Source organism: Typha angustifolia, chromosome 13 (assembly GCF_048772165.1).
Source record: "Typha angustifolia cultivar Huaian chromosome 13, ASM4877216v1, whole genome shotgun sequence".
Lineage (NCBI taxonomy): Eukaryota > Viridiplantae > Streptophyta > Magnoliopsida > Poales > Typhaceae > Typha > Typha angustifolia.
Window position 1 is genome coordinate 16,828,140 of NC_133251.1, and position 14,551 is coordinate 16,842,690.

General features: G+C 37.5%; 3 protein-coding genes and 1 non-coding gene across 7 annotated transcripts; 3 read left to right on the forward strand and 1 right to left on the reverse strand.

Moving 5' to 3' along the window:
* Positions 1-162: 162 nt before the first annotated feature.
* LOC140774619 (nudix hydrolase 20, chloroplastic-like) lies at positions 163-5,623 on the forward strand. 2 transcript variants are annotated; one of them, XM_073117695.1, is made up of 10 exons: positions 163-620; positions 703-767; positions 1,042-1,222; positions 1,546-1,626; positions 2,097-2,222; positions 2,439-2,518; positions 2,884-2,999; positions 3,594-3,714; positions 3,823-3,958; positions 5,539-5,623. In XM_073117695.1, the coding sequence occupies exons 1-9, from the start codon at positions 372-374 to the stop codon at positions 3,890-3,892; spliced, it is 1,089 nt and encodes a 362-aa protein (XP_072973796.1). In that variant the 5' UTR covers positions 163-371; the 3' UTR covers positions 3,893-3,958; positions 5,539-5,623. The 2 variants fall into 2 exon arrangements, with proteins under 2 accessions (XP_072973796.1, XP_072973795.1); XM_073117694.1 differs by having other exon boundaries at positions 165-620; positions 3,823-3,996; positions 5,539-5,621.
* On the forward strand, positions 4,963-5,102 carry LOC140775233 (U4 spliceosomal RNA). The gene has a single exon (XR_012106720.1). It is a non-coding gene; the product is annotated as a U4 spliceosomal RNA (small nuclear RNA).
* Positions 5,482-7,599, forward strand: LOC140774620 (uncharacterized). The gene is made up of 5 exons (XM_073117696.1): positions 5,482-5,623; positions 5,726-5,839; positions 6,774-6,844; positions 6,922-6,987; positions 7,089-7,599. Exons 1-5 carry the CDS (start codon positions 5,569-5,571, stop codon positions 7,353-7,355), a joined length of 573 nt encoding a protein of 190 aa, XP_072973797.1. The 5' UTR covers positions 5,482-5,568; the 3' UTR covers positions 7,356-7,599.
* A 380-nt stretch (positions 7,600-7,979) lies between these two features.
* LOC140772958 (centromere protein C) lies at positions 7,980-14,193 on the reverse strand. Of its 3 annotated transcripts, none has more exons than XM_073115228.1 (13): positions 13,946-14,193; positions 13,097-13,284; positions 12,562-12,647; positions 12,377-12,464; positions 11,177-11,382; positions 10,680-11,102; positions 10,438-10,586; positions 10,169-10,366; positions 10,009-10,072; positions 9,501-9,583; positions 9,159-9,261; positions 8,936-9,043; positions 7,980-8,383 (listed from the first exon to the last, which is right to left on the reverse strand). In XM_073115228.1, exons 1-13 carry the CDS (start codon positions 14,102-14,104, stop codon positions 8,259-8,261), a joined length of 1,980 nt encoding a protein of 659 aa, XP_072971329.1. In that variant the 5' UTR covers positions 14,105-14,193; the 3' UTR covers positions 7,980-8,258. The 3 variants fall into 3 exon arrangements, with proteins under 3 accessions (XP_072971329.1, XP_072971328.1, XP_072971327.1); XM_073115227.1 differs by having other exon boundaries at positions 10,021-10,072; positions 10,438-10,598; XM_073115226.1 differs by having other exon boundaries at positions 10,438-10,598.
* Positions 14,194-14,551: the final 358 nt, after the last annotated feature.

Sequence of the window (14,551 nt, forward strand, 5' to 3'; positions counted from 1 at the left end):
GAAATCACAGAGTGATAAAAGGGGTATTAGTGATTGTAATTTGTTATAAATCTACAATCGCACTACAAAGGAGCTTAACAGAAAGTAGTGGTTGTCTGGGTTTATTACGGCCTAATTTTTTTAATGATTGTCTTAACTATCTAATCTATCTATGGGGAGGATTAGGCCTGCGAGATTGTGATTAATCTTAAAGAAAAAGAGAGCTTAATATGCTTCCCGTTATAATACTGTCAGTGTTCTCGCCGTGAGCCACCGAAAGCAAGCGGGTCTTTTTAATATAAACTCTTTAAATCAGGGGTTTATTCGCAAATGTAATTAGCATATAAGTGCCCCAGGCTCCCAGTCCCAGCACCTCCTCCGTTCACAATTCCATGGCTTCCGCTTGCTTCTCCGCTGCCTTCGCCCTTCTCCGAAACCCACCTCTCCCAAACGTCTTACCTCGCGCAAGAATCCGATTCCCGAACGGCCTGCGCTCCAATGTGAGTAGAGTCAGATCGCTCGCCTCGACCACGCGATTTGGCTGGGAAGATGCCCTTCGAGTCGCCGCCGACGATTCCGTTGCTGACGAATTGGATCTCCGTGGGTACTTTGATCGAGTTCGCTTGTGCAATCGCGGATCTGTGAGTCCATTTCTATGGAAGTTTTAGAGTGATCGAGAAAAAGGAGGTGAATTCTGTAACTGGGATTGGATTTTGTGAGCAGGAGATGAGGTCGGAGTTCGTTGCTTTCTTAATCGAGAATCAAATCGTGGGATACGTGCATAAGGGGTGAGATTTCGGAATCTCTTTTATCGCAAAAAACTCATCTTAGGTACATTTGCAAAACACTATGTCTTGTTAGGTAACAAAGGTTAATTTTGGTTAATGGAATCATAAAGAGCAATTTAGTAGAATGGAAGGTATGCTTGAAAATTCTGTATGAATGAACAAAAGGTGTTCCACTTTTTGAGGCAATCTGCAAAAGTAATCATATTTTGCACTATATTAAAAATAAGTCTTTTGGATCATAGCTTCTACTGATTTGTCCCTGAACATTATTCAGCTTTCTTGAGCACCTAAGAGAGTTCCAAGATGTCTTTACTGTTGTCTTGAATAACGAGGTCTCCAGTGTTGGTGACTATGTCACACTTCATTCATCACTTATAACACCAGAAGATAGAACCCAAGCAGTTGGAATTGTCATCAAATGTTTAGGAGAACTGATTCCTGGTATTCGAAATGAGGTACTTATAAAAAATTATATCTTTAAGATTACTTTGTCGGTGTTTTGCACCACATAATGACAACAATATTTTACTCATAGTCTGCACTGTTAATATGGTTGCCGCTATCGGGTTGCCAATCTGGACCATGCATGTTACTGTCTATTATTTCTTTTTCTGTTGCTAGTTGAGTGTTTTGCAGATTGTACTATCTTTCTCTTGATCAACTTGATTTAAGAATGACGATTAGATTTTATTTTTTGAACTTAATATTTAAATCTCTTCTTATACTTAAACTTTTCTTCTATGTTCCTCTGCAAACTGATTACATTCATCATTGACAGCTGTACCCAGTGACATCATCATATGGAATGCCCACATTCTTCTCTTTAGAACGTGCAGCTGCTCCTTACTTTGGTATAAAGGTCTGTCATACTGGATACATATAATTAATTCTTTCTTGTTGATAACTTTTCATGAATTTCTTTTTAACTTATATAATTCTCTTAAGAGTGAATGGAATTTGCTGAAAGAGTTAATGACATTTATTGAGAATCATGTGCAAGAGAAAGTCCAGCATGTTTTGGATGCTTTAGTTCTGGGATTGAATTGTCTATAATCTGGTTCTTATCCCACCTCTGAAAGGTAAATTGTTTTAGTTAATCTCTTGAGATATAATGTGCAGTAACTGCACAAAATTGATTCGTTATTCAGTTCTGACAACTAACTATCTTCCTCCTCAAAAGGCCTGCCTAAATTTCATCTTCTTCATTCCATCTCTCTCATATTCATGGATTTGTGGTGCATTCCCATTTTTTGCCATCTATATTTAAAAATGAGAGTATTATTTCATATCTTCTCCTTCTTTTAGTTGTTTCTGTGATTTTTGAAGCAGGCTTATGGAGTTCATATGAATGGATACGTAGAGAAGGATGGGCAGAAGTTTCTTTGGATTGGTAAGAGAAGCAATGTGAAGCCAACATTTCCAGGAATGCTCGATCATCTTGTTGCCGGAGGCTTGGTAGTAAACTCATAAACTTAGGGTGTTTTGCATCAATTGCTTACTTTAACAAGTACCTCTCATGTACATCGAAAAAACAGAAAAGAAAAGAAAAGTAGCTCTCATGTCTTTAGTTTCTAGCTATCAACTGGTACCTCATTCTTTATGGATTCATATGGTAGAATCTCTATGGTGTTGACAAAATATATTGATTATTCACCTTTCTGGAACCTCCAGCCACATGGAATTACTTGCAAGGAAAATCTTATCAAGGAATGTGAAGAGGAAGCAGGAATCCCAAGATCTGTTTCAAATAAGTATAGTATCTTTCACAAGTGAATTTCTATCTCACTCTCAATTATTTAGTGTGCTTGGCTTCTAAAAGGTGTAATGAATTGCATCATGATAGAGAAATGTATACAATTTTTTTCGTTGGGGGTTCAGTAGTGTTGTTGCTTAGGCCAGTTTCTACCCATGCATCAAACACTTTCTGAATTTTGAGGGAAAGCAAGTTACTTAGTAGGTTGTTTTAAAGATAATTACTGATGTTGCTTCTATGACTCAACTTCATATGCATATAAGCATGTTCACTTTATTACTTGCCATTCTCAAAAATTTGTTCTTTGTTTATTTTAGCATGATTTGATGGAAATATATTATTTAAAATTCCACAATTTTGCAGGGCCATATCTGTTGGAGCAATTTCTTATATGGATATTGAAGGATACAGGTACAAAAGGGATGTTCTCTTCTGCTATGATTTGAAGCTTCCTGAAGATTTTTTCCCCAAAAATGAAGGTAATTCTTCTCAACACCAAAACATACTAACAAATTATTTTACAATTTTAAATAAGAATCTGGAATCTATCTTCTCTTGATCATCAATCTTTAGCATAGCTTTTCTTCATCCCCCCTGAAAAGGTTAGTTTCCAAGTGAATTTGTGAAATTATCTAGCAGTGTTTCATTTGGCACAAAACTTTTAGCTTTCAGTTTAATTCCTGTGGAAAAGGGAAGTTTCAAACTGAACTGGAAAGTCATTATGTAACCCTTGTTCCAGAATGTTTAGTGCTTCTGTTTAGTGTTTATGAAGTGATAAATAGATCATCAAGATGTTAATTCTTGGTATATAAATGTTGTTTGTCCTTCTTGGGGTTCTCTCCATGTTGTTGAATTAATCTAAGTTGCACAGATCATAGATAGCTTCTTTGACAAACATAGCACATAACATAAAAATGTAACTGCCTCAGTTCTTTAAACAAGGCAAGAAACTTTTCTCAGAAAACAGGATCTTTCTGTAATGTGAGCTTATCTTTTCTTCATTACCTTTTCCAATTGTCAATCTTATGCTTCCCTTGATGCTGCCGTTAACTGGCCATATATCACTTTGTCAGATGGAGAGGTCGATAGCTTCCGATTAGTGCCTGTGACCCAGGTCGCCAACATCATCCGGAGAACAGAATTCTATAAGCCAAACTGCTCCCTCGTAATAATTGACTTTCTCTTTCGTCATGGGTACTCAAGTCTAGCCATCCCCTCTCCTCTTGTTTGCTGCAATTTCCTTTACTATTCATGAACTGCCACTATAATTGTTATCTGACCAATTAAGTTTTTCATTTTCAGGTACATAAATCCTGATTGTCGCGGTTATCTACAGCTGCTACAGAGCTTAAGGCGTGGCGATTGCTCCTGATCTTGAATTGGATTGCCTTTTGAATACAGCATATTGCTTTTCTCAATGATTCTTCATTTGTTTGAGGCATTAGAGGACCCTATACTCAAATTACAATTCTAGAGGCAGGTATTAATTGTGTTTATCTTCATTTTAGATGGATGACTGTAATACTATGAAGCACATAGAAAAGTGCGCATCAAACTATAGCTTTTGCTGCTGCACAATGCAATAATAGTTTACCGCAAAGCCCAAGAAATTAGTCTCATAATATTGTTTTGCATCGGTGTCTCGCCTTTTCGTTTTGTCTTTAAACTATTAGTTACCCTGATGCAGTAGATGTCTGAGTAGTGTAAGAATGTTAATAATTCTTTAAAGCTAATCAAATTTCTGTATACTTCTAATTCTTTACCTTTGTGATCATCTAAATACTTACAAAAAGATGAGATAATTTGTATAATATGTTAAGAAAATTCTTTTGCAGTTTAAGGCTGAAATATAGGTGGTGAAAGTGGAAAAAGAAAGAAACAGAATCTGTATCCGAATCGGGCTTTAGAGGGAACCCGGAAACCCTCTCCGGGTACGGATCTCTACAAATCCAACCCGATTACCGTCTCAGCGCTTTCCTGGTCTCTCTCGTCGACCCGTAGTCATATTCGGAGGAGCTCAGAATTAAAATAAAATAATTTAAAAAATAAAGATAAATATCTAATACATTTCAAAGTTTGATTAGAGTTTAGCGGGTCGAATTTGAAACAAAAATGAGACTCGATCCGTTAACCATTTAATTAACCCGTTAAGCTCAAATAAAATGACTTGGAAAGGGTTAAAAACCCTACCCTCCATTTTGATCGAAGCACAAAGTCCGCTTTCTTCTCTCACGCGACGGCCGACAGCCGACGGCGATACTAAGCGACGGGCGACGACGAGAAGTAAATTATAGCCTCCGACGACGACAACCGTACCACTTCTCTCTCACCTGACGGGCGACTCCGAGGAGCTCGGGCTCCATTGCTCCTCTCTCTTTCTCTCTGCCTTTACAACGTGACTAAGGAAGACACCTAGGTGAAGCTCTACTGCTTTCTCTTGCTCTCTTTGCGTTTGGGGCAATGACACAGCTATTGAGGTTATAACCGAGGCGCGTCAATTGGTTGAGAACTATTTTCAAACCCCCTCTTAGGCATAGGTTCAGCTCAGCGCCTCTGAGAACTTCTGGAGGGTACCCTCTAACCCAGGGGAGAGACCTGCAAATTCTTAATTTAAGCTTACTTTCCATTTTTTTTTTAATCTTGCAACTAAAGTTAGCCTGTTAGTACAGGCTTGCAAATTTCTGGAAGGGCTCCCTCTAATGCAGCAGAGTTCTTCTCTTCTTCTTCTTTATTTCTCTCTCTCTCTCTCTCTCTCTCTCTGCCGATCGTGTTAGACTGTTAATATACAATGCTTTGATGTAAGTATACGCTTTGCATAAAATGTCGATCTGCAAAAATTCAATAGGAGAAACATGTTAGAATTGATGTCAATTACAATAGGAGAAATTGGAAATTTTTATCATATGCTATATTGGCTGACAATAGATTGGAAATATATTATTTGTTTATTTATTTATTGGTGTATTCGTCCCATATCTGTTTCTTGCTTTTTAAGAATTTGTTGTATCCCCATATCAGCATTTGTGAGTCATTATAGAGAAGCGAGCAATGGCAGAGTCGAGCAAGCAACTCTTGGATCAACCATCCAAGCCGTCTCTTTTGGGTAGCACTCCTCGATCTCACTTATTCCTACTCACTTATCTGGTTAATATCACGAAATTTTTCACTTTATATTTTGATATGTGTTTAAAACTTTAAATTGCAGAGACCCTTCTTTTAGGTGCCAAAGATCCTGCACCCAAGACTCAAGAGAAAAAAGCTCGAGTAAATGGGGACTCTAATGGAGGATTTCTCACTACCCAAGTCCCTAAGAGCCAAGGTATTGATTAGAAATACCTGAGTCTTGCTTTTTTCTCCTACTTTGCTGTCTAGGATATATGCTGGTTTGTGGACACTAGATGTTTGCTCTAATCTGTTGCTTGATTTTCATGGAGAAGTATGGAAAATAGTGTATTATTGATAATAAGGTCATTAATAAATGAATCGGTGTTGGGTTGGAAATTTATAGCACCTCCTATGCCATTTCTTGTTCCTGATGGTTCTCTTTGATTCAGTTTAGGTGACTTCATTTGTAAGAGATAACCATTGGAAATGGTGAGAGCCCGTGGGGGGATTTAATACTGAATGAATAGAAAAGAAATCTGTCAGAAGTACAATAGGTAGATCTTCAGGTCATTGTTGTAATTAATAGTTTTTTCTGAACACATGCTAACCTGTCTTAATTTGAAACTGAGAAGGTATGGAGGGGTCTAAAATAGAAAAGAAATCTGATGGAGAAACAATTAACCAGTTGTTTTAAGCTTGATTTTAACTGTGGCTGCATGGGAGCATGTCAGTTTGTTATCATCAATTCTATGATGCAACAAGAGAAACATTGGCATGATATGCACTCCCCTGAGCCAACCTATGTAGCTCCATTGAGGCCATGAATGACATATAACTTATTCGCACATGATGAATGAAGTCATTGAACATCATGCCATGGAACCAATGAAAGAGCTTGTGTAGTTCGGAAGGGATACTCAATAAATTAGATTTAGTTCACATATTGTCTAGTTCCTACTTATAACACCATGCATTTGAAATATATGATAATAATCCCTGAATTACATTTATGCCATACATTGGTTATTATGTATGCTTCTCGGATGGTAACTATTTACTTATGATTGCTCTTAGCATTTTTATTGGGTTACTATGCTACAGAAACTAGATCCTTGCTTATATCTGTTTTCTTTTTTACTTTTATTCAGTTCTTGGCAAAGTGAAAGATTTCTTGGGAGTAATGGCCGAAGCAAATGAAAAGTTGAAGCTTGATGCACAAGTACCCTTTAACCTGAGATCCTATGTTGCATGTTGGCTTTCACCCATTGTTTTAAACAATCTCATTCTTAACTACAGAATAAATCTCCTGCTGATTATGACGTAGAAGTGCTTAATGGGAATGAGAAGGAATATATTGAGATGGTAAATGAGTTGGAAACTATCATATCTGTAATCAAGAAAATGTTGGAAAAGTTATTGGCTTTCTTCACAAATTGAAATTGTTGGTTGTAATGAATTTACAGGATCTACTTATGGGTGTTGCGGACCTTCATTCTGCAGAAGCTGTAGCAGCGGCGGAAGCTGTCATAGGAGGCCGCCAGCCATCACTAAGATTAGCTACTGGCGTATCATCTGACACAGAGGAAGACAGTGACGATGACGATGATAATAACAATGAAGATTTAGCAACATCTAAGTTAGACAATCCTGGCAAGTCGCATGATGTGAATGATGAGTCACTTCAGAAAAGAAAGCCCAATAAGCGACCAAAAATAGTTGTCCTGAATTAGAGGCTTTCCTCATAATTGAGTCATGAGATGTGGTATTCCTGTTTTGCAGTTCAGTTGACTAATGGTGATGCAGGGATAATGCTTCTCCTAAAGATATCAGGGAAACATCCTGTTGCAAAGGAGACAGACTGGTTGACAGATTGTAGTTTGTAACAAAAAGAAAGGTCCAGAAGCCTCATGCAATTGAAATATGTATTTATTCTATGTAATGCAACTTTTAAGATTCAAGAAACTGCTTGAAATACAGCCGGCTTAAGTTATACACAAAGTTTTAGAAGCATAATTTTATTGCCCTCGCAAATACATTTATATTGTTTTTGAAAAGTGCTTTGCCTGCGATACGGCTAAATGGATATTCTGCAGGGCTAGGTTGTAGCTTACTCCTTTCCGATAATTGTAGCTGTCATGCTAGCCGGATTCTAGAGAATCCGTGTCCTAACGTGGATATCAGGATTAGGTGCTCTCTGGGTGTGTGAACTAAAGTACAGCTATATTTCAGGGACTGTTAGACTTAGTCAGCTTATGTTAACAATATATCACCTGTAATTAAAATACAACAGTCTAGAGAGATCATCAGTACAGTTATCGGAACTAGGAAAGAACAAGGTACAAAGAACATAAGTCGAGCAATGACATGCAGAAAGTCAAACTGCTTATTTGATATTAGACTCTCTTTGACCTCCAAGTTCCACAGTTGTACAAAACTAGCAAAGTCATTGAAAAGGATACAACATTATCATACTGGTATACCTTACGTATAAATGGTTACTAACACAAAGGGCTGTGAATACACATCATCTGGGGAAGTGCACAGTGCTACCAAAGCTTAACAAGTTTTGAAGTGAAAGCAACTCTCTGATAACGACGAGCAGAAGTTGACATCCAGAAACAGAAGCAAGGTCACTAGAGAGCTGCTTTTGCAACGAGATCTGCATACTTGTCAGGTACAAATGACTTGACCTTCAGCACAGCATCTTTCCCATCTTTAGCCGGAGAAAAGGACTTCACCCCGATGACTGTTGCCAGGCCTGAAACACAATGGGAGGTCAGATACATCAAGAAACTCGACCACAGTGCATCAGTCATATGCATGGAAAGGAACACTGCAATGATCGTATCTTCCTTCAATCCTGAAAATTAATAAATCAAATAAGTGTAACAAGCATGCATACACACATTGGTTGGGGGGCAACACAGGATCAGGTACAGTGAGAAAAGTAGGTCCACCAGGATATCAAGCTAAAGATCAGTCAGCTCAGCATAAACTTGTTTCACAGGTCTAATTAGCCATATAAATCTTCTTTCTCCATTTAGATCTATATTGGGAAATGCCATGTGTCAATGGAAGAAGGGCCTTCCAATCATCTCTAATAGTTGTGTCCAGTCACGACTAACCATAAAACTACCATAGATAGAATGCAGTAATAGGTTTCAAGAAATATAAAAGATAAAGTGAATGATATACTCTGAGATAAATGTGCATTTCAAATATATAAGTAAGCATGTTATACAAGAAATGTTAAATGCATGAAATACATGAATTTCCACCAAACAACAATGTCAATAAATGTGATACTCACTGTCGTGTATGCGTCCATATAAAAATCTTTCCCCCCGCCAATATTGCAATGGTCTTGACTTTACTCTAGTGCTTCGCCTTACACCAGACTTCCACATCAGACCAGCATCTTAAAATGCACAAAAGGCAAAAATTAATCATGACATTAACAAATAAGACACTAGGGAAAACTCTACAAACTAATATTGAATGTGTAAATGAGCCTCACTGGTCCAGAATAATACCTGCGAGGCTTTGTCGTCTTGAAAGCAATTTTTGTTTTCTTTGGAGTTCTTTATCTTTCTTTCCTCTAAGTGGAGATACTGCAGAAGCCGCCTGAATTTGTCCCTGCGAGCCAAAGAACATAAACATAAAAATGTTACATACTTCATCAGTTCAATCTTCAGACAACAAATCGTAATGTTGGGTCTGCTATCTAATCAAGTGACGCGATGATCATTTTTATTACCTTTGGTTGAATTAATAGTATTCAAAAGGAAGATGAAAATGTGCAAGTCACTTTACTTCCTCTCACTTAGCTCATTAAACAATATAAAAGGATTTTTAAAAGATCGAAATGTACCAACCTCATTATCTTCATCTGGCATGACATGTGGATGTTCTGATTGCACACTCGCTGGACTTGTCGCTGATGGTTGACTGTGATGATCTGCCAAGATAATACAAATCAAAAGCCACCATTACCAAATATGCACTTGAGTTGTCTGCGTGGAGCATCATATATGCCAAAAGCTTAATAAGTGGTCCATATTCTAGCGAGTTACAACAAATTTAATTCAAAAAAGATTTATATCACAATTAGATATCAGAAATATAGAAAACACATAGTAACCCATTGCATAGTCTCTCAATTATAACAAAAAGCAAACATAATGTTGGAAAGTTAGACAACATCTACAATTGTTGCAGAATATCATAACAAGCCATTACTTTCTATCGCTGGCATTAGAGCATGCATATTTTATAACAAAGACAGCTCATCTCTTATATGCAGGATAGAGTATGAAGCTGACAAGTGGAAGTGGTACTCCACATTGGACAACATGCAAGCACATAAACAAGCTGACATCGCACCAGAACTTGTACCTCTGGAAACCTCAACAAATTCCATACTTTCTCCCTGTCCCGCAATTGCAACCTGGACATTGTATCAGATATTCAATGTTAACTACACTAAGAAACATAGCATGGGTATGCATAACAAGAAGCATGCACATGCAGTATAAGAACTTGCCTTTTCTTGAGAAGTGCCATCAGGTCCATGAACAATAGTATCAGTATCCATTCCATGACTAGTAAAATCTGGAGCAGCACTTATAATTGCACCAGACAATCCTTTTGTTTCACCGAGATTCATACAAATAGAAGTTGGATCTTCAATGTTATGATCAGTCTGTTCAGAGACTGCAGCATCTAACTGCATGTCAATTCCCTGAAGCATGCAATAGGATATCAGGATAATATGGATACATCAATAAAGTTCTTATTCATTATCAGAAATACCTCCTTTTCCAAGTAGCCATTAAGCCCAGCAAATGTAAATATGTCATTGTCAAATTTGCTATAGCTATTCTCTGTGCAGCATTCAGTTGCACATGGGGCAAGCTCTGTTACATTTTCTTCATGTATCTCCTTATTGCCCATGTTTTTATCTGCTTCAGAAACTGAGGTGTGATTTGTCAGCCAAGCTCAATATATTTCATTCAGCATCATGGTAATGGGAGCACAGAGAGCAATAAAGTTACCTTTATCACAATAGCCAGGGCATGAAGGAGATTGCTTCTCCTTGTCTATACTAATAAAAGAATCTCCACGATATGGTATCCTATCATTAGGGGTAACTGAGTATACAGCTTCTGGTTGATCTTTCACTGATATACGCCTTTGCAATGTCGAAATTGCAGCAAGTGGAGTCCCTAATAGTATTCTTGAAGATTCTGGACGTTGGGAGTCTTCCAACTTTTTCCTATTAACCATACTATTTAATGCTCTATTGTCATCTCTCCTTATACTATGCAATTCAGGTAGGCGTACTTTCTCTACAGCAATTGACTTGAGCTGCAAGCTCTCCCGCAATAGAGCTGTCCCATCATCTTCATCCAAATCTTTGAATGAAGACAGCAATTTGTCTAAAATATTATTAAACTTCTCCTTCTCAGGGACAGAACCTATGGGAAGAAAATACCTTAATGTAAACACACTTCGACAATAATAGAATAGCTATGGTGATAAATAAAGAAACCTTCTGGTTCAGTAACATCCAAGATCTCATTATTAGAATTAGGCAGCTCAACTTCTTTAGGATGCCCAATGTCAGTTGAATCCATAGCAGTCAATGTTTTAGATGCAGTAGACTCCCTTCCATTGAGAATTTCTTCTTGCGATACTCCATTGGACTCAACAATATCAACATTATCCGAAAAGTTATACTTGAAGCTAGCTTTCCTCCTAACAGAAGGAAAAGAAAACAAAGGTCCATGTAAATATCCTAATGCAAAAATATTTAGTTGCACAATGGGAATATAAAGCGGGCTATTTGTAGAAAAAGAATCTCGGATTTTAGTAATAACAAGATTGGACAGTTGAAACTGAACGTGCTCATTTTTTATACTAAATGCACACTTTTCTAAAATAAAATGCATACAATTTATATAAGAAATGTGCACAAGGGCCTAATTTTGCTATTTTGATAACTAAGAATTTTTTTGTACAAATGCCCCTATATAAAGCATTGTAATTTGCAGTAACTCTCGCTAGTAACCACATTAATATTCAAAGAAACAACTAACATAAGGGGCACAACGTGCAACACATAAGTGCTTATACTATTAGATTTGCCAGCATATATAGGTGCCTAAATGGCAGATTTACCAAAATAGTACATGATGCAATGTCATGATATTATGAAATTCCTTGGAGAATTACATCTCTCAAAAGAGTAGAAGGAAAGGAGAAAAGTAGTTCCATTAACCTCAATACCTTTAAATCTCTTTTTAAGTTTAAGGCAATGGCTAGCCAAAACAAGGAAAAATATTCACTAAAAAGAGACTACAAATATGCAAATTGCAAATACCTGAATAATAGTTGCCCTTTTTTTCTCTTTATGTTAGTTGGGGAGGGAGGATGTGAAAATAATTCAGGCACATTATTGATGTTGTGGCGTTGTGCCTACTAGCCAGATTGCACCAGTGATGCCTAGTAAATACTACCACAATTGTACTTTTAAGTAGCAGGAATAATGCAATGAGGTAAGATAAGACAATATGTCCCTTTATTGTCAGTATATTCTTTATAATCAAGCCAAAAGAAAGAAGATAGAAAGAGAAAGAAGAGAAGGCAAAGAAGATCAGCAACATAGAGGGCTGGTTGACAGTCACATGTTTTCTTTTAGAACATTATGAGGATGGAATTGTAAGCAATAACCAAGAAAAAACAAAGATACCCTAGAATTCCAGGACGACGTTCACGAGCAAGTGTAGAACGGTGATGCTGGACCTCACCTCGTAGCCTCTTTAGCTCTTTATCAGCTTCTAGATTTCAAACAAAAAGTACAGCAGCAGTTAATTTAGTTTATTAGCTACTGCCTACTAGATAGGGATAAAAAATTTGAAATCATAAGAGAAGTACTTTCAAGCTGCTCAAAGGCCAAGAAGTATTCTTCTGGATCTGCAATGTTATCTATGCTAGAAAAGTCTACATTTTGCACGGGTTGACTGCCAAAAGAGAAGCAGAATTCCTGTTAGTGCGGCCACATAACATAATACAGTTTCTTCAGAGATCTACAAACAAAAGGCTTGCTGACCACTCTATCATGCTTATTAAACAAGTTGACATAGCTGATGGGCAAGTACTCTAATAGACAAGAAGCCCATTTAAACAATCTTTATTCCCAGTAGGATGAGGATGGTACCACTCATCTTGAAGAATTCATTCATTCATATGGTGATTACAGAGTACTACTTTCAAGTACTAAGAGTTAATTGCAATAGTCAAAAGAAACTAAGTTCATAATGCCTATATACCAAAAGCTGTGGTGTCTTATGGACCTAACATAGGGGATGACCACCACAAAGCAGTGTTTTGAAGAACTTCATGAGACTTGTGAAACTTGAACAAAGGAACAAAAATGTGTAATATGAACACTTCCTCATAAATAAATTACCTAGAGATGGGCTTCAAAGAAAACTGAGCTCGCTTACGACCTAATGCTGGTCTTCGCCCTTGGGGACGACCCTCAGCATTTGCAGCAGCAGGTTTGTCTCCATCATTAGAGTACACATTGCGAATGTCTGGGTAGCTCTTCATAATCTCTCTAGATTGCTTTAAAAAATCTGTAGAGCCTTTTGATGCCTGTTCTTATATAGAACTATGATAAGTTCATACTCTCGTATGCAGTAAAAAAACTGATGGAGGGGGGGGGGGGCGCAAATTCACTAATAGTTACTATCAAGTAATCTACATAATCCAAATACATCAGACAGAGTTCTAGAGCTAAATAATTTCTGGCACAAGTACTGAAAAAATTGTTTGTTCCAAGTATTCATACCTACTTTCGTTTTACTGAACTTGGGATCTGGCTAAAGATGGTTTTCAAATCAGCACCATCCAAAAAATTTGTTAACAAGGCATGTTTTTGAGCAGCAATAGTTTAAAAAATTTCTAGGATAGTTGTCGACCCAAAATGATTAACTTAAGGACACACAATACAAAATTAAACTTCGAAAGCACCTCACGAGTTTGTTAATCTATGTTATGATAATCAACAAGCACAAGTACAAAGGGAGTTGGTTGTTTTTTTTTACTGGGCCCAATTTCACTAAAGCCACTCAAAGCCACGAGATTCAAGAACCCAACACTCAAATAATAATAAAATCGACTTTCTACATCACAGAAACCAATCTGAAATCAATATCCAAAGGTCAAGTGATAGGAATCGGCGACTGTGATCTCCATAGAGCGGCAATTGCAATAAGTGAGAGATGTACTGATAGCATCTAACTTCGAAAATTACCACGGATTTGAAGAGGCTTTTGAAGAACTCCGAATCGTATGACTCAGAGGAAGAGGCTTCTGCATGCCCCGCGGCGCCGAGCGTTTGAGGGATGAAAGAGAGAGCGGAGAATCCCGAGAGAGGATCCTCGCGGTCAGATTTCCGGAGCTCAATCTCCATTAATGGCGGTTTAGAGTTCAGCAAACCCTAGGCGAGACGAGAGAGAGAGAGAGAGAGAGAGAGAGAGAGAGAGAGAGAGAGGTTTTTGCTTTCAAAATGGGAAGCGTGGAAGCGGGAGTGCAACTTTTTCGTAATCGGGCTATTTGGACCCAAACCCGATATAACATTTCGGGTTTGGATCGGGGTTCAAGCCCAAACGGATCAAACATGCGTATAACCTTTTAATCAATGGTCAGACCCTCAGAATTCAGAAATTTCGATCTCAGATTTGGGTTTATTAAATCAAACATTTGAAAGACTACTTTCAAAGTATTTTAGATTTAGAATACTAGCTAATGTAAAGCATACAGTTTCCATGTTAGAATACTTCTGAAGTTTGTCATCTAATACGAACAAAACTTTTGTACACTTTAATGTTGTTTTTGCCTGCTGCACTGATTAATGCAT

Bases quoted from the DNA above. Each gene is read 5' to 3' on its own strand.
- LOC140774620 (XM_073117696.1), top strand. From the start codon at position 5,569: ATGGCAGAGTCGAGCAAGCAACTCTTGGATCAACCATCCAAGCCGTCT. The intron at 5,840-6,773 runs GTATTGATTAGA...ACTTTTATTCAG, and splicing joins CCAAGTCCCTAAGAGCCAAG to TTCTTGGCAAAGTGAAAGAT. The intron at 6,845-6,921 runs GTACCCTTTAAC...TCTTAACTACAG, and splicing joins AGTTGAAGCTTGATGCACAA to AATAAATCTCCTGCTGATTA.
- LOC140774619 (XM_073117695.1), top strand. From the start codon at position 372: ATGGCTTCCGCTTGCTTCTCCGCTGCCTTCGCCCTTCTCCGAAACCCA. The intron at 768-1,041 runs GTGAGATTTCGG...AACATTATTCAG, and splicing joins GTGGGATACGTGCATAAGGG to CTTTCTTGAGCACCTAAGAG. The intron at 1,223-1,545 runs GTACTTATAAAA...CATCATTGACAG, and splicing joins TTCCTGGTATTCGAAATGAG to CTGTACCCAGTGACATCATC.
- LOC140772958 (XM_073115226.1), bottom strand. From the start codon at position 14,104: ATGGAGATTGAGCTCCGGAAATCTGACCGCGAGGATCCTCTCTCGGGA. The intron at 10,073-10,168 runs GCAAGTTCTTAT...TACAATGTCCAG, and splicing joins ATGGCACTTCTCAAGAAAAG to GTTGCAATTGCGGGACAGGG. The intron at 8,384-8,935 runs GTGAGTATCACA...ATTGTGTTTCAG, and splicing joins ATATGGACGCATACACGACA to GCCTGGCAACAGTCATCGGG.